At 45.6% G+C, this 25,731-nt stretch overlaps 2 protein-coding genes and 1 long non-coding RNA gene across 3 annotated transcripts; 2 read left to right on the top strand and 1 right to left on the bottom strand.

The window, feature by feature from the left end:
• Nucleotides 1–2,472: 2,472 nt before the first annotated feature.
• Nucleotides 2,473–7,599, bottom strand: MTRES1 (mitochondrial transcription rescue factor 1). The gene is made up of 4 exons (XM_064170026.1): nt 7,491–7,599; nt 4,829–5,258; nt 3,930–4,002; nt 2,473–2,954 (listed from the first exon to the last, which is right to left on the bottom strand). The coding sequence occupies exons 2-4, from the start codon at nt 5,248–5,250 to the stop codon at nt 2,778–2,780; spliced, it is 672 nt and encodes a 223-aa protein (XP_064026096.1). The 5' UTR covers nt 5,251–5,258; nt 7,491–7,599; the 3' UTR covers nt 2,473–2,777.
• On the top strand, nt 7,315–13,807 carry LOC135189525 (uncharacterized). Its single transcript, XR_010308126.1, has 3 exons — nt 7,315–8,674; nt 12,292–12,488; nt 13,447–13,807. It is a non-coding gene; the product is annotated as an uncharacterized LOC135189525 (long non-coding RNA).
• Nucleotides 13,808–19,973: 6,166 nt separating this feature from the next.
• CD24 (CD24 molecule) lies at nt 19,974–24,854 on the top strand. The gene is made up of 2 exons (XM_064170027.1): nt 19,974–20,131; nt 22,752–24,854. Exons 1-2 carry the CDS (start codon nt 20,057–20,059, stop codon nt 22,929–22,931), a joined length of 255 nt encoding a protein of 84 aa, XP_064026097.1. The 5' UTR covers nt 19,974–20,056; the 3' UTR covers nt 22,932–24,854.
• Nucleotides 24,855–25,731: the final 877 nt, after the last annotated feature.

The following is a 25,731-nucleotide window of genomic DNA, read 5'->3' as shown; positions in this document are numbered from 1 at the left end:
ACAGCAGCAAGAATCAGACAATGTATCCTTGACACTCTACAAAGGTACACCAGGTCTGATTTCATGCTGGAAGAGGTTAATGTGAATTCTACAGCCCCAAGGAGCACAGGAAATAATCTGCAGGGTTTATTCATAATTTATCTGTATTCAGGTTTTGTTCACTCATTAAAGGGATGTGAAGCAGCTTGAAAAGTCGAGGTCTTAACCTTGCCTGTACTGAGGATGGGGCAGGAATTGACAAGTGCTGTGCCTCAACCATGCACAGTTGAGTCAATTGCACTTCAAGTTTTGGGGAGAATAAGAACAGCTGGTTCCAGGCTATGATTTTTTGAGTAAATGAAGCAAGCTCCTGCACTGTCACTGCCAGCATTTCTTCACTTCTCAGCCCAAGCTTTCCCATTGTTACTGCAACTCAGCACCAGCAGTTTTGAGTTTTCCCTCAGGAACAGCTTTTCAAATGTGCTTGAAGTTATGTAAAACGAATAGGAGTGATGGCTTAGTTCCCTCTATTAATTCTCTCTGGCCATTGTCTTTGCTGAGGAAGAAAAGGGAAGAAATCTGCATTTGTTTGTCTTCAGTCTTTCCTATCTTCTTGTCCTAGTAAATAATTAGATACATTTCTAGCAGTAACTGCTGTCAAAATCCTCTTTCAGCCTTCTGTTAGATGTTGGCCATCTCAGCTCCTCACTGGTAGTGATCATCTTAATTTCTTACAGAAATTTGATCACAGGATACATAATACTCATGCTTAGCTATGCCACTGCTCACAGAAATCCTGCCCTGAGAGGCTGTGACTGCTGCCAGCAGTGTGCTGGATGAAGGAGCTGCCCTGGGTTGACGAGTCCCAGCAGTGGAAGCAGACAACTCAAAATCAAGCCTCCATCATCTTCACATTTTCCTTCTACCCATCTGACTTGCAGGAGAGGAGCCCTTGCACTCTAGTATTTGTGCCCAGCATATTCCTCTTAGTATTTGTCATTTTCTAGATGCTGACTTCTCTAGTCAGTGGCCACAAAGGCCTGTGGCATGGGCCGCTCAGCTGCTCACTCCATCTCCTGGTCTGTTCCATGATGGGGCTGTGGTCTCCACTGAGCATTTTTCTTTCATTAACCATTCAGAGAGAAGTTTTCATTCTCACGGGAGAGTGCAATGGCAGGGAAATGAAGCTCTTCTGGAGAACACAGCATCTGCTCACTTCTCCTCTTCCTCCTCCTCCTCCAAAGACAAACCAGAATAGAATGAACCTGGTTTGCATTGGTTTGCATGTCCAATCACACTAAAAATTGTGTTAATAAATGGAAACAAATTGTGATTCCTGAAGATCGGAGGAAGATCAGCTGGTTAAGCATCCCATTTACCTTCACAAATCTTGTTATGGCAGAACAACTGTTTGTCACTGTTCCCAGAGGCATTCTGTGCTCTCATGTGTTAGTGTTCACTTCTTTGGGAGGCAAAAATGTTCCTTTAATTGGTAGAAACCCCATTCCTGGAACTATTTCAGGTCAGCTTGTTTTGGGCTCTGAGCAACCTGATCTAGCTGCAGATGGCCCTGCTCCTTGCAGGGGAGGTTTGACTAGATGACCTTTAAAGGTCCCTTTCAGCCCAAACCATTCTGTCATTCCGTTGTAGTACCACTTTGGTTAGCTCCTAAGGAAATGTTAGCAAGGGCCAGAAATCTTCCCTGTGCAAAGAAAACCTCAAGATAGCTGGGAGCAGTTGCTCAGTGGGATCGCATCCTGCAGTTGAGATTTGATCCTGTCTGTGAAACCTAGTTCAGGGTCACATGCTAGGAGGTCAGCTTTATGTTCTGTGCTGCTGTCCCTTGTCTCTTGCTCCCTTTTCCAGGAAACAAACTCCATAAACACAGTAAAACTCCTGTCTGCACCACAGTGCAGTCAACAAGTTGCCTGTGTTGAGAGTAGCTATATGCTCAAAGGTATAAGTGTGAGTAGTTGTTCCTGAGGTGCATCCCAGTATTCTGCAGCAGCACAGACAAGTACTTTTCACCCAGTGTGGGCTGACCTTTGCTCATCTCTTCACACCACCCAAGTACTGAATATTCTCTTAAATGCCACGCTGAAATGAATGTGGCAAACTGAGATCTCCTTTTCCTTTGCAGAGTTACCTGAGCAGTGCTGCACACCCTCCCCTCAGGGCTCTGCCTTCCTCCTGAGAGCAGAGCATGGCTGCAGTGATTCCCTCTGTCACTGAGAGGTTTCCTGCCCTGAAACAGGCAGCTGCAATCAATATCCTTCTGCAGGTACAGCAGCAGGGTAGATAAGCAAGGAGCTGGGACTGGTAACCGAGGTCAAACCAATCATGAAAATGGCAACAATTTCACATAATTGGGGGGGGGTTATCCCTATTACCCTTAACTATTTCTCCAATCTAGAGATAAACCCAAGCAAGCAGTTCTGCTGTTGTGGTGTCAGTTGTAACAGAACCTTTCTGATCAACAGAATTAGATAGCAGTTAAACAGTGATCCAAGGAGTCTTTATTGGCTTGTTATTTATTACACCTGTAAGGAAACTGCCAGGAAATGTAAGGGGTTGCATCTTCTGTAGCCACAGTACCATGAAACAAAACCAACAGCAAAAAAAACCCCATAAAGGTGACAGGCTTATGGCGTGGATATTGATGTACACAGCAGAAGGAGGTAACACTCTGACAGGAGCCCTTAAAAAAAAGGGTACTGTAGTTTTGTTTAACCAAAATTCCCATGTAACAAGTCCAGTTCCCAGCAAGAATCAATCTGCTGCCACATGCAACCCCCCTGTTACTTCAGTACATCCTGCTTGGGCACCTTTAAGTTTTTCCAGCGCCTCACAATTATTTTGTATTTGTCACTTTCAGATTTGTTAGATACTTTTTTTAAGACTACCCTCATCACTACAGCAGTTCCTGTTTCTTTATCTTCACCTATTAGGAGATCCAGCGTGTCCCCAGCTTTCACCTGGAAACAAAAAGAGAACACGAGTGACTAAACATTCCCTGGGGAAAACAAATCCCCACAGTTTATCTCTAATGTTAATTTCTGTTCCTGTCCTTCCGTTTAAGTGAGGAGGGCAGGCAATAGTAGACCCATTATAGAACTTCCAGATACCAACTTCTAGGAAAGCCCTGGCAACAAATATCTCACCACATTCTCTTGCCAAGAGCTTTGCCCTTCCTGTTTCACAACTGGCACCTACCTCTGCAAAAGGTGTCATGTGGTTTGCTTTGTTTTTGTCCTGAGGGTGTTTCCTGCCAATCTATCAACCCAGACAGAACAGCAAAAGGCAAGGTTCCCCTCCTGCTTTAAAACAGCTGAAAGTGTTCTGAGGAGCAGAGTGTTGCTCAACTGTGCTCCTTTCAGAGGTCACACAAACAGTATGCCTCTCAAAAACTACCCTTAACTTTAGGGGATCGGAGCTTAAACCTTCTCTTCTTATTGCCCTCTGGTGACAGTAACCACCAGATAGAAGTATGTTGTCACCATTTTGATGAGTCCTGTTGAAAAAGCCTGCAAGCTTCTGCCTCTTCTCCCAGCTGTGTCCCGTGTTCTGTACTGCAGACACAGGAGCCTCTCCTGAGCTACCTCAGCCTCAATCCCTTTCTATCATCAAACTCTCTTTAATCATGTGCCTTCTCCACCAGTATATTGGCTCTAGTCATTCCTGCTCCATCAGTCTTGCATCTGTCATCACTTCCTTCAGCAGCTTACAAAGTGCTGCCCTCTGTCTTCTAACTTTCATCCTTAGATTTTACTTTCCAACAGCCCGAGTCTCCTCTCTGCCTGGAGAACAATGCCTTAGCCAGGGAATCACAGCCACACAGAGCTGGAAGTGGTGTTAGCAATGCACCTTTGCAGGGCAGTTTAGAGGGAGCAGAGGGTCACACCTTATTTTCTTGCATGGTATGAAAAGATTTAAATTGTAAAGAGTCTTACAGCTCTGCTTTTCTTCCACAGCTTTTCTCCATTCAGCCTGAGTTCATTATTGTAGAATGCATCTTCTACTTTACTGAAGGAAAACAAGGGTTTATTGCATTTACAGTGTGCAGCAGACCACATGGCAATTGTTTCTTTGCAGACACACAAGAACACCATTCATGTCCACGCACATTTCCACCACTCTCATTTGCACATAAAGGACACCTTTATGTAAGGTCAGGACAGACTTCAACTGGAAGAAAAAGTCTTTTACAGATACTAAACAAAATAACAAAGTGCAGCTGCTCTGTGCCACAGCTGCAAGCCATAAAAAGCTGTTTCTAAAGACCCCCCTCTCCTGAATATCCAACAAATCAACCTCCCCTTTCCTGCACCAGCCAGTTTAGTGATTTGAAAGTGATTAAGCTACACAAATCCTCTGACAACACTGCAATATAAAGCTTCAGCAGGTTGCATTAGATCAAACATTGTGCTGCATTTACAGACTGCACATTCACCTGGTCGAGCTGCTACATTAGGTTCATACTTAACATCACTCATTTCTGCAGTGCATTATATTGCTCCCTCGAGCTCAAATTAGATCTTTCTGTCTTACTTGGCACAGTATTTTGCATTTTCTTCACTTTAAATAAAGGCAACTCATAGAAAATGCCTCCTTAGCTATCTTAGGAATAGTGCAGGCAGTGAAAAGCAGAGGACAGGCTGTTTGAAGGGAGGTAAAGTGAAACAAGAACATACAAGATGTATTTTTACACAGCTACATAAAAAAAAAAACAACCAAGCAAAACCCACAACAAACCAACTTCCTAAATCTTGAGTTATTCCAGCACTAAGAGGGTATCAAACCTCAAACCCTGACATCTTTCTCCCCAGCAGGTTGTTTCTTCCATACTTACTTTCTTGCAACGTCTAGCCCAGCCTTCATGATCACATCATAGCGAAGCGACTGCACTACTTTTTCAAGATCCTTGTAATCTTTTACTACATTGGGGTCATCTTCAATTTCTTCTTCCAAATCATCTTCCTCTTCATCCTCTTCTTCCTCTTCTTGTACACTTTGCCTGCTCCTTTTACAGCTCTTGTTGCTTTTATTCCGCAGAGGAAGTACTGAGATGTGCTCTGGAAAGAGTCTTAGTGCAGAGAGTTTTACTGGGGAAAAGCTGAAACATCTTCTGTAGTTTACTGTGCTTGCTTGGCAGCCACAGAATAAACTTCTCCTCCAAGAGGGATACAGTTTATTAGAGGGGAATTTCTCCCACAATCCAAACCAGATATTTAGTTTTCTGAAAGCAGTGATGGGGAGTCTGAAGCCAGTCATAGCATAGCCTAGAACAAAACATTTATATGTAAAAATGACCAACTGCTTTGATTACTGGAAGGGTTTCTTCGAGTACTGCCTCATAGTTACTACAAAAACATCATTATCTTGTTCCCCATGGAGTAATGCAGCATGTAAAAGCTGAAGCCTACACTAGCTTTATGAGTTGCCTTTCTCCTACCCTGGCCACCACAAAGAACTAAAACACCAGATGAAAAACAAATACTAAATCCCCCAGTGGAATACTCTTGTTTATAATTCCTTTTCTGGTGTTTAATATACACTGTCCAAACACATCTGTAGCATTTTCCTCCCTACCTCTGAAATACAATCCACATAAGAAACAGAAATGAAGTTAACCGTGTCATAAAAAGCATGGGGAGACAGAATCACAGAAAGATTCAGGTTGGAAAAGCCACTCAGGATCACTAAGTCCAACTAATATCTCTGTAAGGTTCACCCTAAACCATATCCTTATGCACCACACCCAAACCAATTTTAAACACAAGCAGGGTTCATCACTTCACCTCTCTGAGCAGCCCATTCCAGTGCCTGACCACTCTTGCTGGGAAAAGTATTTTCCTAATATCCAGTCTAAACCTACCTAGTAGCAGCTTGAGGCCATTCCCTCTTGTTCTATCACTAAGTACCTGTGACAAGAGACCAGCACCACAGAATCAACCAGGCTGGAAAAGACCTCTTAGGGTCATCGAGCGCAAGACCTACAGCTATCATGACTCACTCTCAATAAAGACATCTTCGAATCATAGAATCAAGCAGGTCGGAAGAGACCTCCAAGCTCAGCCAGGTCAACCTAGCACCCAGCCCTAGACAATCAACCAGACCATGGCACTAAGTGCCTCAGCCAGGCTTTTCTTCAACACCTCCAGGGATGGTGACTCCAGCACCTCCCTGGGCAGCCCATTCCAATGCCAATCACTCTCTCTGCCAACAACTTCCTCCTAACATCCAGCCTCCCCTGGCACAACTTGTTCAATCCTGCAAGCAAAGAAACCCCTCCACAGCTGCCTAACTTCATTTTCTGTTTGGATCACAACACTCCTACATGGCAGAATGCTGCACAATGTTCCCTCATTTCTCCAGATGGGAATTAGCATCATGGCTGAGTTCAGGAAGTGCAACAGGACTGACACCAACAAGAAGAGCCTGGTGTGCAAGCTTCCCAGCACTGCTCCTTTCTGCAGCCACCTCTAGCCTGGGACAAGTAAGTGTAAACATCCCTAACCCCCTCAATTGTCTTTCAGCACTCTTAGAATTGATTTTAGGTCCTTCCTGGCTGGGTGGAGCACAGGTTTGTGTTATGGCTTTGTGCAGAAACATGTTTCTTCATGAGACTGGAGTGTGTTTTCCCCACATCCCAGTGAACTCTGCCCAAATCTGAGCAAGGTATTTTTGTGGTTGGGAAAAAGCCCTGACCAGTGAGGGCAATTAAACGAGGCCAAATAAAACCAGCCACACCTCCCAAGGTTTTCTCTATTTAAACGTGCGAACGTTGAAATGTATGACTCAAGAGCTTGAACTGCAGGGTGTGCAATCCGCACGGTAAGCTTGCAGCTCTCCTCAGCGTGGGGACCAGTTCAGTCCCCATGCCTGCAGGGGATGTGGTGCTGAGGGCCATGGTTTAGCATGGAGTCAGAGAAGGGTTGGCACTGATGAAGGCCTTTTGCTAATGAAATGATTCTATGATGACATGAATTCCCAAAGCACTTAGTTGAAGGTGTAAACAGTTACTACTGCTTTAGTGCTCGGTCACAGTGAGCCTCCCGCTCGCACCGTCGCTGCTAAGGCACACTCCCGCCGCAGACCCCAAGTGCGAGCTCCGGGCGGGCGGGCAGGCGACACCTACCCACCGCCGCCCGCCCACTCGGGGAAACCCCAGGCCGATGCCGAAGGCTCGCAGCCCGTCCCAAACGCAGGCAGGCAAGGCAAAGCCAGCCCCTGCGGCGAGCGCTGGGCGCCCGCTGGCACGGCCGCGCCGCGGGGCCGGTGCCTGAGCCGCGGCTGGGGCCGCCGGGGCGAGCTGCGGGGCCGGGCAGCCTCGGCTCCCCTGGCCGCTGCTCCAGCAGAGGCCGCGGCGAGCAGGCCTGGCCGCCGGGGGGCCACGCTGGCTCCTGCGGGTTCCTGGCCCGTGACCCTGAGGCCACGGCGGAGCCGCCGCTGCCGGAGCGGAGTCCAGGCAGGGCTCGGGGTGCAGCGGGCCGCGGCCGAGCTGCGGTTACCTGCGTCCTGCCGGCGCCTCGGGCCCGGGCCTGCCGCTGCCGCCACCGCCGCGCCGCCGCTTGTAGGCCGTAGGCGGAGCCGCCTCAGCCCGGTCTCGGCGCCCTCTGCCGGGGCCGGGGCCCAGCGGAGCGGCTGCGGGAGGAGGGCTGCAGCGGGCGGGAAGCGGAGCTGCCTTTGCCCTTCACCCCGTGCCCGTCAGGGCCGGGACGGCGGACGGAGGGACAGGCGGCAGGCTGGTGCGGGTGCCCTGCTGGAGCCGCCTGCGCCTCGGCACCGACCTCTGCCCCCTCCACAGCGAACAGATCTATCCTGCCGCCCCCACCTCGGGTTTGTCCGTGGTGTTTGTTTTCCGTTATCGAGTCACAGAATCGTTTCGTTTGGAAAAGACCTTCTAAGATCATCGAGTCCAACCATGAGCACCGCTGGGCAGGTGTTTGCCTCCCTCACCACCCATGCTGCCCTCCAGGTCCCGGGGTGGAAGAGCTCGGGAGTCAGTGCGTTCCTACTGCTCATCCCCTTACGATTTTAGACACCTCTGACACTACCTTTGCAACACTCGCTGAGGTATTTTGCCTCTGCGAGCCAGTCTCAGACCTCGGTGCCGAGGGCTGCTCAGGCTCTGCCCACACGGCCAAGGCAGGAAACAGGCTCCCTGGGGTATGGGCGCAGCAGATCAGCGAAGCTTCCTGACCGCAGATTAACTCGAAAGCTTGACCACCAAGACAGTCTAATCCAAATCCCATTGTGGTCTGGGTTTCCCTTGTCCTTATCTTTCTTACTTCCCTTCACATTACGTCTCCCTTTTGCTCTACGTCTCCACTGCTGGTGGTAATCCCTAACGGCTTCTCTTTGGAGCTCAGAAACTAAGGGAATTCCACCCTTCCTTCTGCCTTCTCCCTGCTTGCGTTCTGCAGTGCACCAACCATGCCCCTGGGGGTGCTTCTGAACACACCTCTGTACAAAACGCAACCCCACCAGATTGGCAGCATCTTGCCCTGATCTAAATCTGTACAAGGCTCAGGGTAATTCTGGCAGTCAGAAGAGCTCCTCAGCTTTAAAGTTCTGCTCCTCACCTCACCTGACACAGACCAATCCTTCCTTGGAGTGTTATCAGCAAATACAGCAAGAGATCTAACCAGGGAGCTTCTATTGCATGGCAGCTGTGCAGTTAGCGTGGAGCATGGTAAGTGATTGCTTAATTTTACACCTGTGTAAACGTGAACATAAAACACTTGGGTGAGAGGGGTTTATGCCAGGGATATTTTGTAATGGAGCAACTCCTTGGCAAAGCTGCTTAGAGACCTCAATGGGAAGGAAGCTGCTAACATCTTGATGTATTCTGAATGTTCCTGTGCCCAGTTCAGCGAGATTTTGTCCAGTTCCAGTTGGGAATATAGCTGTTAGCTTTTCACAACCCCTGTGTCTCAAAACACACATACATCCTTACTGAAGAAAAAAAAGAGTTGGTGAGAGTGACTTTCTTGCCTTCCTAGTGGCACTTGTGAGTCAGAACAGAATTGAATGTCTGAAGAGTGGGGATTCCCTGAGCAGAAATGATACCTCCTTAATGGGGGAAAACGTCACCTAAAAGCCAGCAGGACCCCCCCTAAACATAGCTTTTTATGCACCCCATTATTTTCAGGGCTCTTTGAATTTGATTTGTCTTAAACGGGATTAAAGTCATGCTCTGACTTTGCTAAGGGTGAAGATAAATTACTTTGTATCAGGAAGAGTGTGGGCAGCAGCACAAGGGAGGTTCTTCTGCCCCTGTGCTCAGAGCTGCTCAGGCCACACCTTGAGTGCTGTGTTCAGTTCTGGGCTGCTCAATTCAAGAGAGATGTTGCAGTACTGAACATGTCCACAGGAGGGCGCCAAAGCTGTGAGGGGCCTGGAGCACAGCCCTGTGAGGAGAGGCTGAGGGAGCTGGGGGTGTGCAGCCTGCAGCAGAGGAGGCTCAGGGCAGAGCTCATTGCTGCCTGCAGCTCCCTGCAGGGAGGCTGTAGCCAGGTGGGGTTGGGCTCTGCTGCCAGGCAAGCAGCAACAGAACAAGGGGACACAGTCTCAAGCTGTGGCAGGGCAGGTCTAGGCTGGATGTTAGGAGGAAGTTGTTGTCAGAGAGAGTGATTGGCATTGAAATGGGCTGCCCAGGGAGGTGGTGCAGTCTCTGTGCCTGGAGGTGTTGAAGCCAAGCCTGGCTGGGGCACTTAGTGCCATGGTCTGGTTGATTGTCTAGGGCTGGGTGCTAGATTGGACTGGCTGAGCTTGGAGGTCTCTTCCAACCTGGTTGATTCTATGATTCTATGAACTTACTCCTAGTAAGTTAAGTAAGTTACCAACTTAGAAAGTTGGTAAGTATTAGTGCTCTACTACATTAGTCTGGCATTATGCATTTTCACTGCATCTTGAAGGCGAGAGGCAAGGTAAAGGATGTGTCTAAAGTCACTCTGCCTTCTGTATTCTTCAAATATGGTGATTCAGTGGCATCTTACAAAAGCAGAAGTTTATCAGCTTACCATTTGTTATCCTTTCCTGGCAGACCTTACAGTCTGCAGAAAGTTAATACTGTGGCACTCACACAGGTCCTTCCACAGCCACAGAGCCATCATGCATCTGATTTAGCTCATCTTGGAGCAAGCCCTGAGACATCACCCTTGAAGTGACTGTTCTTGTTGTGCTACTTAGAAAGTACATCACATCTCAGTCACAAAAGCAAAGCCTTACCAAGAGTTTTGTCCAGATTCATTCAGCCCTGGACTGGAGAGGAGCTTCAGTGTCACACATCTCTCCTTGTTATCAGATTCCTTCCACACCACAGAGTAAGAAGGCCCAGGACAGCCCTCGTTTTTGAGGCCTGTACACCAGTTGTGTGAGGTCTGGGCAACTCCCAGCCTGGGTCGTTAAGTGCGTGTTTTAATGGCCAAAGGAAGACAAAAAGGAAGCTAATATTCATTGCTTCTGAGTCATTAAGTGCATATTTTAGTGACAAATAAAAAAGCAAAAATTAAGTTAATATTAACTGCCCCTGGGTCATTAAAGGCGTCTTTTAGTGGCCAAAAAAAAGGGCAAAAATGCAATTAATATTTATTTCTTCTGCTATAATGCTATCAGACTGTAATTACAACCCAAAAGCTCTGACAGGGTGAAGACTGGAGTGCGGCTTTGATCTTCTTCCAGTTTGCCACTAGATGGCAGTAAGCAGCTCCGGCGAAGCTCAGGCTGCGCTCTCAAGAGGTGCTGCGCAAACGCAGGCTGGACCAGGAGGTGCTTTAAGCTGCTTTCTGGTGCTTTGAACTTTTGTTGGTTTGGGTTTGATTTTTTTAACCCTATGACACTTCAGCAACATGCAGTTGAAAGCTTCGACTTTGCTAACAGAGATCATTCGTCTCTGGCAGGGCTTTTGCAGTGGTCTTGAAGTTTGGGTGAGAAATTAGTCTCAGAGGTATCCTTCTTCCAATAGCTGTTCTCATAGAATTGCCTTTTTAATTTTTTTCTCTTTTTCTTTTTTTCCTTTTTCCCTCTTCCCCTTTCCCTCCTTTCCCTTTTCTTCTTTTCCTTTCATGGAGTCATATCTTGTCTAGAAAGAGTAATTCTTCTCTTCATTGCAATTTTCATTGTGTGTCTTTCAATATATCCACTCACAGGCAGATCAGTCTTTTAGTTTCGATAGCTTAGGGAGAAAATTCTTCATATCTTCTGAGGTGTATGTTGGAATTCATAACTGGGAATTCCCTCCCCACAACCTAGATGGTTTGTTACCTTTGTTTTTCTGCAAGGCCAGTCAAATGACAGCAGTAGACGTGCTGACACATGCTACATCTCAGAATAAAGCCAAGAGCACCATGTTGCTGTTCTAGTCTTGTAAGCAGCTCTGACTAACATTCTGCAATACACATCTCACCAGATTACTTGTCACTGCAGATTTAGCTTTGGCATTCCTTGTTGGAACCGTGTGCCTTCTCAATTACACTGCTTATTTCAAGGTGTGCTGAGAAGATGACCGGGCAAAGTGTTCTATGCATATTTATGCAGCCTGGGAAAACACCATGTCCCCTTGTGAGCATCACCTGTAGGTCTGTCCATATTCATTTGAATAATGAGCTAAAGCTCCCTGAATGCTAATTCACCTCTTGCAGTGTTGTAACTGATTAGAAGTTCTTTTTTCTCAGTCCCTAGTCTGGAGGCAGTTCCTATAGCTTGTTACTGGAGCAAATAATTCTACCCTCTCTTTCTCTAAATCTTGTCTCTGAAAACTAATCTTTCATGCAGCAGAAGCTCTTTTCTCTGGCCCATTGAGTGCTGCCTTTTCACTCAGCATGCTGCTCTAAACTGATTTCCCTTTTCCACACATTGATTCATATCAACAACTGTGCCATTTTTACTATACAACATTGGTTTTATTCTCTTTAGGATGTCTTTAATGTCTCCAGCCACCAGATACACCAAAACTTGTCTCTGTCTCACTCTGCTTACCAGCTCCTGCTGCTGCCATTTCATTTCTTGCAATAACAACTGCATGTAAAACTTCTGTCTGCTTTTTGCTGCATCCTGCACAGAGAATGCCTTTCCAGAAATGAGTGAGCTCTTACCAAGCACCTTTGCTTGCAAACTCCTGATTCCTTGGAAACTCATCCTAGACATTACAGACAATTAGCTGAGTACAGTAAAGTGGATGAATTTGAGGCATTGCTTTAGATTTCTTTAAGTAATGGACATACAGGCACATGCTAAAATAATTTTCTCCCCCTCATCCTTTTCACTACCTGGCTGATTTGGCTTTTCTTTGCCTATTCTCATTTACAGTAGAAGGCCACATTGAGCCATAATGCAAAAGGAAATAGAGGTGGGCAGTGCAGACTGCTCTGGCCAGTGCTGGAGAAGCTAATAGAAGCCACCCTAACAAGTCAGAGCATGGAGACCCACCTAAACTAGAAATACATATCTGCCTTGCCAGAGAAAATCAGTGTTACATCAGTGGCCAAGCAAGTGGGAGGAAAACAGTGAGTAACTTGCTTCAGTCACCCTCATATCCCATCCAGCTGCTCAGAGATTAAAGGCTCTGCAGTTTCACTGCTAATTCTTCAGTGCCTCAATTTGGTGAGAGGTTTCCAATGAGATTTGGTTGATTGGGTTTTGGATTGTGGTGTTTTGCTGTTGTTTGTTTTGTTGGTTGTTCCCCCTCCCCTTTCATGTTTGTTAATTGTCTAAAACACGATAAATTGGGTTTTTTTGGTGGGAGATGTTGATGTTTCTAAGACAGGTTTTCAGCCTTTCATTCATTCTGTAATGAACAAGTTCAGGTCCTGCTGAGATTAGTTGCTGCTCTAGGATTTGTCTAGCTACTACTAACAGTGGGTGGCAAATGCAATAAAAAGGAAAAGCAATCAATTAAGCATTTGTTATTTGAAGCTTACTTGTTAGCCATAAAACTACACATTCCATGAGCAAATGTTAATTAGTTTGAATTATTTGTTTACCTCTGTGTTTCCTCTCTATTCTCCTCAGATTAATGGCTTTACTAGTTAGAATATAATGTCCTCTTCTCTAATTAATGGCAACTAATTCAAGATAATGCATGCAAGTCTAGCATAATTAGTTTCCAATGAGGAAATTTAGATTGTTTCTCCATCTGTGTATAATTAAAGTTTGGCTTGTTTTGGTTTGAGGATTTTGTTTGCTTGGTTTGGGTTTGGGTTTCATTATTGTCTTTTGTGTAAGGTGTGCTTTTAAAGACAGAGAAGAAAAAGGGATGTGCAAAGTACTTCAGCTGCCATTGTGGCTAAGGGACAAAAGTGCCTTGATTAACAGTATCAAACATTCCTGCTTTAGGAAAGAAAATTTATCTGTGGGTTTCAATACACCCTTGATATAAAAGAAATAATCTAAAGTGCAACAGGGAGGGGACAGAATGTCAGAATAATCATATTGCTTCATGTCTCATCTTTTCATTGTGCCCAGCTCAAGAGCTGCACGAGGTGTGTAAGTCACTTAGTAAGAAGATCTGGAATGATCTGTCCCCCAGGAAAGTGTGTCCTTGCAACACTTGCTCTTCAAACTCTGGATGTTCTCATCACTGTGTGACCACTCCTTCTCTGCGCCTTGCCTAATAATACCCTGTGACAAAGAGTTCACCATCTGAAAGATACATGAATCTTCAACCTCCTTAGTGACACATGATATGTGTCTATCTTTTCAAATCCTAGGCTGGTCCCTATTTTTATTATCAAATGGAAAGAAGAGTTGATCTACCTTCCAGAGCTGGTCCATTTACACACCTTTTAGTCATGTCTGTTCTTACTTTGTCTTCTAAAATAAACAGTTCCAGCTTTCTCTCTTCCTGTTTATGAGATTGCTCCACAGTTCGTTCTCATTACCTTGTTATCTCTGCCTGTCCCATTCTCAAAGCAGAAATGACTCAGAAAAAAACTTACAAAAGAAGAAGCCAGTGAGGATGCTTTGTCACAGTCATAACTAGGAATGAATTCTGAAACTGGGCACTCTGTAAGGCAGCTCCCATTTGAGATAGACAGTGATAACTGCAGGTAAAAGTCTTCTCTACCTAACAGCAGAGAGAAGGCAGTAAGTAAAGATTAAAAAATAAACAAACAATAACAAATAAAAAAGAGGAAATGGGAGAATGCTGGGTTCAAGTGACAAGATATGGACTCTGAACACTTCTCAAGAGAAGATAAAGACTCCCAGTGTTATAAGAAAAAAAGTTTGGTAGGCAGGGGCTAAAAACATAGATTTTGAAATCTGTCATAGAATCATAGAATGGTTTAGGTTGGAAGTGAACTCAAAGATCATCTACTTCCAGCCCCCCACCATAGGCAGGGACACCTCCCACTAGAACAGAAGAAATTCCAACAGTCATAAACAAGTGGTGATAGTTAAAATGGTTAATAAGGATACAGAGACTTTTAATGAACACTTCTTCATTTGTTTGGAAAGAAGCAGAACGAGGTAGCCTAGCATCAGGATAATTTTCATTTACTGGCAGGAGAGGTAAAGCACAATGTTAACTCCAGTGGGAGAAATCAGAGACTTGCAGAGCTAGTGCTCAAGCTAATGGTGAGAAGAACTTGGTTGCACTAACTGCAATTAGTAATAAATCTTATCACAGATGGAGCTGGTAAAAATGCTGGCATTGCACTGTCATACAAGACGTCAAAGTTGCATCAGACAACAATCATTAGGGAGCTGCTGCTGCAAAAAGACAGATGTCCTTCTAAGCTGCAGCCACAGAGTTGTTAAGTGCTGAACTCTCAGCTTGAGTAGAATGTGCTGCTGTGGACAACCTGGTCTCAGGAAGACAGATTTGGAAAAGAGCGAAGGAAAGTGACTAAAATGCACAGAAATTCTGTGAAGAAGCATTGAAGGAACTGAACCTGTTCCTCAAGAGAAAATAGAGTGGCAAATGTCTGTGTTATGCCTACATTTCTTCAGAAGGTTCTCCAGGATGTGATTCATCTGTTTCAAGTGTCCATGTTGAAATGAGATGAATTACATCACAGCAAAACTTGTTTCCCTTCATCATCTATCAAGGGTTTCCAGGGACACTCAGCTGTAGATGGCTGCTCCCACACAACCACTCCTTCCTCCTTTCAAGGGGGAACTTGCCATGATTTCAGCTGGTAAACACTGATTTGTTACAAATCTGGCCATCACTATCGGTAGCTTTGCTGTGGTGCTGTAATAAATCATTACTTTAAACTAGCAGCAAAGAAGACTTTGTAGCAAGGGACATACTCTCAAAGGGCAGCTGGGCAAAGAAGCAGGAGGCCTGTGTGGGCTGTGACACTTTAAACCTGCCTCAAATCAGAGGATGGAGAAAATGACTTTTGTTCAATTTTGCTTCTTCATATCTGCAGAACTGCTGTCTGACCCTATACCTCAGGAGCTGAAGGAAAGCCTTGTATTGGTTTTGTCTCATACCAAGCAGCAGGACCCCAAACAACTCCTCAGCGTGATTCAGGGGTTGGCTCAGGCCAGGAACAACTACCTACCAATAGGCAGTTTAGGTTCAGCCTCCACTCTCTGGAGGCTAGAAGAGATTAATAGTATGGATGTGGCTAAACATGTCAGTTGCCCTCAAGGCCAAAGAACAGGCTCTGCTATGGTTTAATTTGTTTGTACTGATGTCACCCAAGAGTTTGACTTAAAACCACGCCTAATTGTGTAAGCTGACACCATCCCTTGAAGTCTGCCCAGAAGTCAAAAGATCCATGGTTGTTAGGGTGACAGTGCTCTTAAGCACTTCTTCTTGAGTCTATTTCTGGAATCACAATTTCATTTCTGCTCAAACCTCCAAGCTTATGATTCTGGGGTTGGAAATCTTGGCTTTGTTTAATTAATCAGCCTTTTTTGCCTCAGAAGGGTAACAGTGGCACTGCTGGAATCCTGGTGTAACAAGGGTCTAGATCATGGCAGCATGACCCATATCAGAGGACATATGTAGTTTAATCCAATCAACACTTACTACCAAGTGGAGATTTACAGTAGCACCAACCATGCCTTCCATTAAAAGCCCTGTTGGCTAAATTTAATATAAACCCTCCACTGGAAGAGGGAATGCAGTGCTCAATATATACCCCAAATTCTTACCCAAGACACGTGCCAAATGCTTTGTCCAGCTGTCTGAAGTCAGTTTTGACCAGTTAGCTCCCACTGGCATTCCAGTCTTATTCTACAGTAACACTGAATGTGCATCTGTAAGGAAAGATGCTTCAAACAAGCTGGCAAATGTTAATTATGTGGCTGGAGCTTTGATGATGCTGCTAACAAGGTAGCAAAAGAAGGGCCAGCCTAGCTCATGAAAAAATACTGTCCCTATATATAGAAAACACTGACCTGTGAGTTCCTCAAGGCAAAACCCATATGGCAGAGATGGACATCAAAGAATGTTATCACCAAACGATGCCAGCACAGATCAGAGTATACAGGCTAGTTGAAATACCCTGCAAAGCTGGATTTCTCTCTTCAAAGTTGTCCTTTGAAAAAAAAGAGATCAGATTCTAATGCATAAATGCATAACATGTTCACAGGTTAGCTAAAACAACCCATATCACGATGCAGGTGAGTACTGAGAGCTGCAGTGCATGCTAACATGAGCTCAGAACTGATGAACACCCTGAGATGAGGCACAGTGAGCTCTAATCTATGCACAGCCAAGGAAAGTGAAGAGCTAGATAGGAGCACAGGATCCAGTGATTCTCACTGGAAACTGATGCTCTGAACTATTTAAGTTTAGATGGATCAACACTGGCAGCTAAAAGGCAAGAGTAAATGAATGGATAAGTAAAAGTACTGTGAATCCCACTCAATGCTCTGGCTACACTTAGTTTGCTAATGCCTATCACATTCAAATACATTACTTCTTCACCCCAGAGACTATTCCTCTGCTTCCTTTAATAGCCAACCAAATTATTTTTCTCTGCCACTCATTTTAGCTGATCTTGTTTGCTATGGCATGATACAAAGCAGCAAAAGCTCTGCTTCTGATCACTGGACTGAAAGTTATGCCTGTTGCAAAATTCAATCAACTTAAGTTGATTATGGTGGAATATACAGATGATTTTATATTTAACCCAGGAGATCAAAGCAGTTTTCTCCTGTCTCTTTGTTAAGCTTTCTCATCAGCTATTATGTACTTAACTGGGTGAGGTGCTGAGTGCTATCCTGACCTAGAAAAAAAATAAAAGAAGCAGAACAATGGGGATTTAATAACAACATTGGACGCTCTATCTCAGCATCGTGAAAGCTCTTGGAGCTCACTGTTATCAAAGGACGTTTGGCTGAAAGTATATTGTGTGTTCTGACAGCAAAAAAAAAAACCACAAGTGCCTTTTGGCCACCAGATAGCAGTGCTTCACTTTGTACCGTTCTCGACTCGATGGCAGTGTTTCTTGCCTCCTAGGAAAATCCATACATCGAGTCCTGGTCTCTTGCTCAGGTATATCTTTATCAAGACTTCACGATAGACTTCAGATGAAAAAGAAATGAAGGTTTTAGAATTAAGGAGCACAAGTGATTTATGTTTGCAGGATGAATCAAGGACGGTACAGCTCTGCTGAATGGAGAGATGTGGTTGAAGAAATCTAATGGAGCACAGGCATTGCAGTTTCCAATGACGAAAGTTTCAACGCACACCTTGGGCTCAGGATATTTTTAGTGCTTCTCCCTTGCTGCCAGCACATTCCCTTACCTGCGTTAGTATTGCAGGACTGTTTCAGGAAGTTTTTTGCCTCAGAATGTAAACTTAATGTTGTTTTATTATTTCAGCAATTCCTCACTTCTGACAAATGTTTTGCAAGCTCTGGATTTGTCTTTATTCTTAAAGGAATGGAGTTGCTAATATTTTTAGCAAAAAGAAAGATCTCTGTTTTGACTGAAGCTTGTTAAAATGCCAGCAGGGCACTGCATGCTGTAACAACAATTAGCAGCTGTGTAATGCTGGCACTGGTCCATGTTACCTTACAAGAACCATGCATCATCCTCATTTTTCACAGATGAAGTTCCACGTGTCAACTGAGGTGCAGTGGGTAGAAAGAATGGGAAAGACCCTCCGGTAGTTATCCCCTCGTTCTTCTCTGGCCAAGCTTTGACATCAGTGTCTCAGCTGCTCTTTTAGCTTGCAACTACCATTTCTGATCTGGACATTATCGCACCAACAGCTGTATCACTTCCTTTTCTCCCAAAGAAGGTGAGAGAGATTCTAACAGATAACTCTGTCAGCTTTACACCAGTTTTCTTCACTTGGGCTATCAGAGATAGCCAGAAACTGGATTCTCTTCCTTTTGCATCTCCTCCAGAGGATCTGCCATCAGGACAGTGAGAGCCCTCCCTTTAGTGCTGTGATTCCTATGACTTCTCTCACAGGGAATTTCACTGTCTAGTGAGTGAAAAAGGTGACCTTCCTTCTCGTCTGTGATTTCATTTAACTGTGACAACTAAAGCAAAAGAAAAGTAGTAGCAGGAAACTTCTCAGCTTTGTCAGTAAGATGGCCAGTTTCTTTTGTGTCTCCTATCTCTGTGATAACCAAACCCCATCTTCTGGTCACCACCTTTCAGCAAACCAACAGTGAATATTCAGAGATATAAGACCCTCAGTTCGAGACCATTCCCATTGCTACTTTACAGACAGACTACACCTCTAATACTCAGGAACTGGACTCTGGCTGTGATCAGGGGTGCATAAGAAGTAGGGAAATGTTACTTCATGGGTGCCTCAGGCTTACTGTACCTCTTAGATCTTCGTATAGAGTAAGGACTGGGGTCTTGGTGGCATTTGTGGGAAAAGAAAACAGCTATAGCTTTGCCAGACATTCTGAAGCAATTAGGGTGAGATGGGGGCCACAATTCTGTATTTCACCTAAAACAAGACCCTGCAGCCAGCTCTGCAGCACACCTCCACATCTCCTGAGCTTCAGGACTGACTTCTAGCAGTGGCTTCAGAAACTCCTAAGGAGCAGTTCTGCCCCTGGGGATGGTAAATGAGTTACGTAGTGCTGACCGTGGCTATCTCCTCATGCTTTGTTTGAGGGAAGCGTGAATGCCTGCAGTTTAAAAATCGCCTCTGAGCTCACAGGACATCCTCCTCTTCTTGCAGATAGAAGTAACTCACTTTTCAGAACAAAACCACCACAGCAGTGTCTCTTTGTAGTTTATGTAGTGGACAGAGATTATTTTTGCTAGGTTGGCTGTGCACTGAGACAGCTGGCTGCTTCGGCGAGCCACTGGCACGATCTCTCTTCAAGTCTATTACAGGAGGAGATATAACAACTACAGTATTTACTGTGCCAGAAGCCAGAACCTTATGTACAGGCTGCAGCTGGAAGAACCATCTGTTCCACTTATTACACAGGTTTCCTACTACTTAAGAAATAATGGTATTAATGAAATAGGTCCCAAGAGTGCTTGAAATTGCAACCTGTGGTCTGATGCCTGAGCACGAACAAACAGAGGGCTCTGCACAGGATGGGGTTTTAACTCCTCAGCCTGTGTTGCCGCCGTTTGAAAACACAGCCTTCGTTACCCTTTCTCCTCTGATAATTTGATTTGCATTTGTATTTAATAGCAAAGCCTGCCGTTGTTGTACACACGTCAGTCGCCATGCACACACAGGCGTTGCTCTAGGGTAACTGCAGCTCACCCCTAGCAGCCCCGTGCAAGTCCCTCCGTACCAGGGCGCGACGCAGGCACTGCACAAACCTCCCCACGTGTAGGACCTGCACGAAGGGGAACGGAGCTGCTGAGGAGAGGTCCAGAAGGCCCGGGGCGCGCAGGAGCTGCCCCAAGGAGAGCAGCGGAGCCCTGCGCGGGCCGCGGGCGAGGGGCAGAGAGGCGGTGACTTTGCGGGGCGGCGGGCACGGGAGGGCGGGAGCAGAGGTGTGGGGAAGAGGAGGAGGAGGAGGAGGAGGAGGGGGAAGGCGGCGGCAGGGCGTGTCGGAGCCCGCGCTGCCGTATAAAAGGCCGGGCGCGGCTGCACGGCGTATCCCTGTCGTCCGCAGTCCCAGCGGCAGGAGCAGGCGGAGCAGCGCGGACCGCGGCGGGACAGCAGCAGCAGCAGATGGGCATGGGGACGGCGCTCGCGGCGCGGCTCGGCCTGGGGCTCCTGCTCCTGGCCCTCCTCCTACCCACGCAGGTGAGCCCCGGAGCGGCTCGGCGCTTCTCCGCCGCCGGCCCAAGTGGGAGGGACGGGAGAGCAGCCTCGCCGAGACCTCCCTCAGCCTCCCTGCCACTCGTCTCAGGGCCCTTAGCGTGGCTGCCGCCACTCGGGAGCTCTCCGTGAAGCCTCCCCGGGCAGCCTCAGCTGGGGAGGGGCCGCGCAGCATGCCGGTGGGCTCAGCCCGCAGCCCTCCCGGGGACGAGGAATGGGGGGCAGGCAGGGGGCCGGACCCCGGGATGGCGGCGCCGTGGGTCACCCTGCTCCCGTTAAAAGCAGGATGGGAGGAGTACGGCGCTTTTGTTCTCCTGTGGTCCCCGAGAGAGAGCGGCGGCGGAGCCTTCGTTCCGCGCTGCAAAGAGGGGGAACAATCCCTCCAAAGCCGAGACAGCGCCGGGAAGGCAGCAGTGTCGTGGCTGGAGGGGCAGCGAGACTCTCCCCGGAGCCAGTGGGGCTGTGGGTCCGTCCCCGGAGCTCGGGGCACGGCAGGAGTGGCAGCTCTGAGCGAGAAGCAGAGATGTGCTGTGTGCTCTCGCTGCTGTGCTGGCCGAGCCTCACCCTTGGCGCAAAGGCACCGAATGCAGCAGGGATCCTGTAACAGCTGCGCCCAGAGGGGCTCTCAGGTGCCGGACCCACTCTAGAGACCCCCCCTTTTGAGAAGGAGCAATAACACCAGCGTGAAAATAAGCAGCAAAGAGGTTGCTGGGGACTGTTTTAAATACTGTCTTATTGATTCTCCTTCCCTACCTCTTTGTTCTCAAGGAGGGGCATCCTATTCCTTCTCCATTGCGCTCAGCGCGGCGGTGGAGCAGGATCGGAGCCTTTGGTTGCGGCTCCTTGTCACATGCTCATTAAGATCTTTCTGGGGTCCCATCTACCCTGAGGTTGTGGAATTTGGCCCTAAGCCCTTTCTCTTCCACACACACTTAAAAATAATCCAGAAAGTAGGCTTTCTGTTTAAGAAAACTTAACTATGTAACCGAGTGCGAAACAGCAGCAAAGACTTTGTGTGAAGACTGAAAAAAATTCAAGGGCAGGTTAGGACTTGGCTTGTATCCTGCTTGCAGGTTATTAACTCTGCAATTCATTAGTGATCACCTTCAGACTGGCTTCAACAGAAACTTTCACACACCGATTTTTATTCTGCTGCCCTTAAATCGCTTCCAGTACGTTTCTGGCTGCCAACGCCCCGAAATGCCAGGAGCTTTACACCATCCTGATACTTTTCCATTGTATGCTGGAGGGTTGTGGGGTGTTTTTTTCCAGTAGAAAATACTGAACAAAGCAAATACTCATATATTTTTCTAGTCAATTTAACCCTGACTTCATGGCATTGAGGGACTATGATTTTTTTTTTTGCTAAAGGAAACTTTCTCACCAGTACTAGAAACATGAGACAAGAAGGACACCGTTTAGAAAGAGTATTATTTATTAAGCTCACTGCTCTTGTTTAAAAGAAGATGTATGGTTTTACTGCAGCTTTAACTGCCACAGCTTACCAGGAGGCTCTGGTATAATACAAGTTTGCTGCTCTACAGAGCTGAAGCCGAGCTTGCTGCTCTCTGCTCGTTTTGGGGGAGCAGTTATCTGACTTTTTTTTTTTCCTTCATCCTAGAGCCTTTTTCTTTCACTGGAACGAAAGAATGTGTTTAGCTTTTTGCTTTCCTGTGCATGCATAGGAGCTCATAGGAATTCAGCCTGATACTGAAGTTATCTAGGGTGCAAGATTTTATGTTCTGCTCCTAGAATGCTAAGTTAGGGGGAGGAAAATTCATATGTATTATTTTTTTTCAGCGTTTTTAATATTTGCTACTATTAGATGGCCCTTCCACTATGCTTTCTATTTGTATGCTCTGGCATGCTGGCAGTTAATGATTTAATCGGCATTAGTTCTGTTGAGTTTTGCAGTCCTTTACTACCGCTGCAAAACAGAGGAGATGAGAGGGGCTGAAATATTCAATCCACTCTTACAATCTCCAACATTGCTTGAAAGGAATCTTCAAAGCAGCCCCAGAAACAGTATCAACAGATGCATCTCAGTTGCTTGTTCATATTTTTGTTCATGGCTTTGTCTGCAAAGGAAGCTAATTGATACAGGCTGGACATGGTGATCCTGAGGGTCTTTTCCAACCTGGATGATTCTGTGATGCAGTTGTGCAGAAGCTTATATACATATACACACACACACACACCCCAAGATTTGTCTTTGTGCAGCTTTACATTTGCACTGTCTTTTTTTAGCGTCCTTTTCCTTCAAACTCTGCTTCTCAGTCTTTTGGCTTAGTGCAAGGTTTTGATGAAGAGATATGTTTGTAACGGCAGGAAAACACACGGCGGGGGGGGGGGGGGGGGGGAAGTGAGCTTTATTTCTTTAACAAATCCAGTGCAGGCAGTTCAAAATCTCTTTGTCCTTAACTGCTTGAGGAGAGGCGCGAGCAGTTGTGCGTGGCGTAGCTGAGTGCTGTGACCGAGTGGTGCTACACACTGCGCGCTTAATTTGACTTCTGACTTAAACAAAACACCACTTGAAAACCACCAAACCAACAGCCCAACAAAAGAAGGCTCTTTGTTACCTTTCTCTCCCCCCTCTGTGTTCTAGATCTACTGCGATTCCAATGGAACAAGTCCAACACCTTCAAACAATTCAAGTTCCACTTCTCTGTCAGCTGTCACAAATTCACTGAACAATACCACCACTCAGGGACATGGAAATTCCCTTCACTCGACCACAAGTCTTCTTTTCATTCTTTCAGTTTCTCTTCTGTATTTGTGCTGTTAAGAGACTCTGGCATGGAAATGGCTACCACTACCCACCCAGTTTCCTGAACCATCCGAGATGGCTAGATCTCTGACCCAGCATGAAAAGAAACCAGTCCAAGCTCTGCATCAAACCAGCTTGGTTTCACTCCATACTCAAATTAGTACCAGTTTGACCTAGAGAAGCACTTAGTATTCTGACTTCCCAAAGCTGACCAGTGTGAAAAGACCAACTTCAGCAAGGAGGTTACTCAATGAGCTCTTTCACCAAGTGAGCTGGAGTTTGAAAAACAAGATGGAAGTGAGAAGAAAAGAGACGTTATTGAGAACCCCTGATTTAATGCTGAGAAGAAATGCAGTATCTTGTAATATGGATAATAACACTCCACTGAGGGGAAAAAAAAGGCTAGAGGGTTTATCTACCCTTTAAAATAAGGACTTGAAGAGCTTTTCCATTTAAATTCATTAAAGTCAGCAGGCTCATAGAACCACTAGGAAAAGAAAGAGCTCAAATGGTTCTGTTTCTTGCACAGCATATATGATTATAACCTATGGGTAGTAGGATGTATGTGAAAGAAACAAATCTACAAGTGAAAAGTTGCTTCTAGATTTCCTTTGTATGAAATTGTTCCAAGGCTCAACTAGAATCCCCAAAATTTTTGTAAGACTCCTCTTACTTAATTTCTGAGTCCTAACCAACTGGGCTATCTGGGCAGGGCTGATATTCTTTTTTTTTTTTTTCCAAATGGCTAATCCCCACCAGTTTGAATTATTTATGGTGGGAATTTGAATTTGAGGTTTTATTGGAGTTGTTTGTTTATTAAGCCACATGTGCCAGAGAAAAAGGAGGTGTGGAAACATTGGGAAAAGTACCAGGAGCTTCTTGTAAATAAAGTTCAGCCTAAAAATCAGAAGGAAAATAAAGTCAGTGGATGTCTCCTCTTTCCCCTAGTTCCCCTCTCAAGTTGTTTTTTAGCTCCTGGAACTTTGCTTAAGTATGAAGGATTTATGGAATCTTTTGAGTACTGTTCTAGTGCTGTTTTTTTTCTTTCCCTGTTTTGTTTTCTTTTATTGGCACAAAGTGAAAACTTCCTTTTTGCATGAAATTCTTTGTTTTATTTTGAAGAGTTTTAATTGGCAGCTTAAATATGAGCTACTGTTTGTGGTGGGGAGAAGAAATGGGGGAGAGGAGAGCAAAAAAAGCCAAAAAAATTAAGAGACAAGTTTGAAATCTGAAACCTGGGGTCTTGATAGAATCACTCAATTTAAGTTACCTTTGTAAATACTCCGTTTTACAATTTTTTTTCCTTTTTTGGGGGTTCTTTTTTGAATCAAAATTGCTGCACTTGCACAGATTTGTTTCTGTATCATCCAAATATTTTAGGTAAATAGTATCTGGTACTTGATCAACGCAAGCTTTGAGGAGGTTTAACCACCTTGATGATAATACCTTGTCCAAAAAAAAAACAAACCCAAACCAGAACAAAACCCAAACCCCACAACCAAGACTAATTAATGTTAATATGATCACCTGTGAGTATAAATGTCAAACATGAGTGGCTCTCTAATTACTCTTTTTTTTTTTAAGGTCCACATCTGACTTTCAGTTCCATTACCACCAATCCAGAGTATCCTTACTAGCAAACTAACAAACTGCTGTCAGTGGGTGTACATGGACGTTTCCTTTCTGCTTCTGATTTGTATCCAGTCGAAATGTTAATGATTGTATTTTTGTGTTTGGTGTAATTATGCTTTGATTTGTTAGCTACTGATTTTCATTGGAAGAGAAGAGAAACAACTGACCTGTAAATAAAGCAGTGGACAGGCAATGCATTTTAGATGCACTTCCAGCCACTTCTCCAGACAACTTGTAACTTGCCTGCATAAAGTGAATGAACTGTTAAGCGAGACAGTGTATGTGATTAAAAACCTCAAGGCCTAGAAATGCTCAAGTGTAATCGGTTTTCTTTCTGTGGAAGGTGTAGTGGCACTGGGGGTTTGGATTCCACTCAAATCAGTGAGAGCTGCTCAACATCTTTAGCAACTGTACTAAGTTTTCTGTCCTTTTACAGCCTCTTCCCTCTGCAAGTGCTGTTGTGCTTCCATTTCAAGCAGTGCTTGAACAGAGTTTCCCTTTGTTGCTTAGCTCTGGCTGTGGGTTACTTTCCTTACAACAGCTAAAGCTGCTTTTCAGCTTCTGGTTATCAAGAATGCTTCAGGTTTCTGACTCCCACAGACTATGTTAATATGATAATATCCTAACAAAACAAGTTTCACCATGCTTGCTGAAGGACAGAAGGTGAACGAGGTAGGAATTTCAGCAATAAGCAGAAGATTTAACTGTGTGAGAATTCAAAGCACATAACTATTCCCAGGTTGTGCCTTCCTTAGAACTCAACCAGCTTGGAAGAGCCCTCTAAGATCATCCAATCCTTGTTGCAGGCACTCTCCTTTCTAACAGTTCTTCGAGGGCCACAGATATTCTGAGTGATTCTCTTCACTGCCTGGACGCGGGGAGAGGCATTTGCAAGCGCCTGGCTGCTTAGCTTGTTGCTCTGGTTTTCAGCAGGAAAGAGGCCCCCGCAGAGGGCTCCGGAGGGAGCGCAGCACGGCAAGCCTTTGATGCCGTTCCTTTGCTGCTTCCAGTAGGCTCAACAAACCCAAGGAGCGGGATGAGTTTATCAAAGCTCATCAATTGACTCAATCGTGGAATCCGCAGGGAGTATGGGAGCACATTGTTCCCTTGTTCAGCTGCTCTCTGAATGCTCCGGCAGAAAAGTGTGGAGCTGAAATACACCAACCATTACCTGGCTGTGTGGCTG

Source organism: Pogoniulus pusillus, chromosome 33 (assembly GCF_015220805.1).
Source record: "Pogoniulus pusillus isolate bPogPus1 chromosome 33, bPogPus1.pri, whole genome shotgun sequence".
NCBI classification, from domain to species: domain Eukaryota; kingdom Metazoa; phylum Chordata; class Aves; order Piciformes; family Lybiidae; genus Pogoniulus; species Pogoniulus pusillus.
Note: the sequence above shows the minus strand (reverse complement) of the source record. Positions and strands in the feature narration are given on the sequence as shown.

Excerpts from the sequence above, each read along its gene's own strand:
- CD24 (XM_064170027.1), top strand. The coding sequence starts at position 20,057 with ATGGGCATGGGGACGGCGCTCGCGGCGCGGCTCGGCCTGGGGCTCCTG. Across the intron at positions 20,132-22,751 it reads CCCTCCTCCTACCCACGCAG|ATCTACTGCGATTCCAATGG; the intron begins GTGAGCCCCGGA and ends TCTGTGTTCTAG.
- MTRES1 (XM_064170026.1), bottom strand. The coding sequence starts at position 5,250 with ATGACTGGCTTCAGACTCCCCATCACTGCTTTCAGAAAACTAAATATC. Across the intron at positions 4,003-4,828 it reads GGGCTAGACGTTGCAAGAAA|TAAAGTAGAAGATGCATTCT; the intron begins GTAAGTATGGAA and ends GTTTTCCTTCAG. Across the intron at positions 2,955-3,929 it reads TGTGGAAGAAAAGCAGAGCT|GTGAAAGCTGGGGACACGCT; the intron begins GTAAGACTCTTT and ends TTTTGTTTCCAG.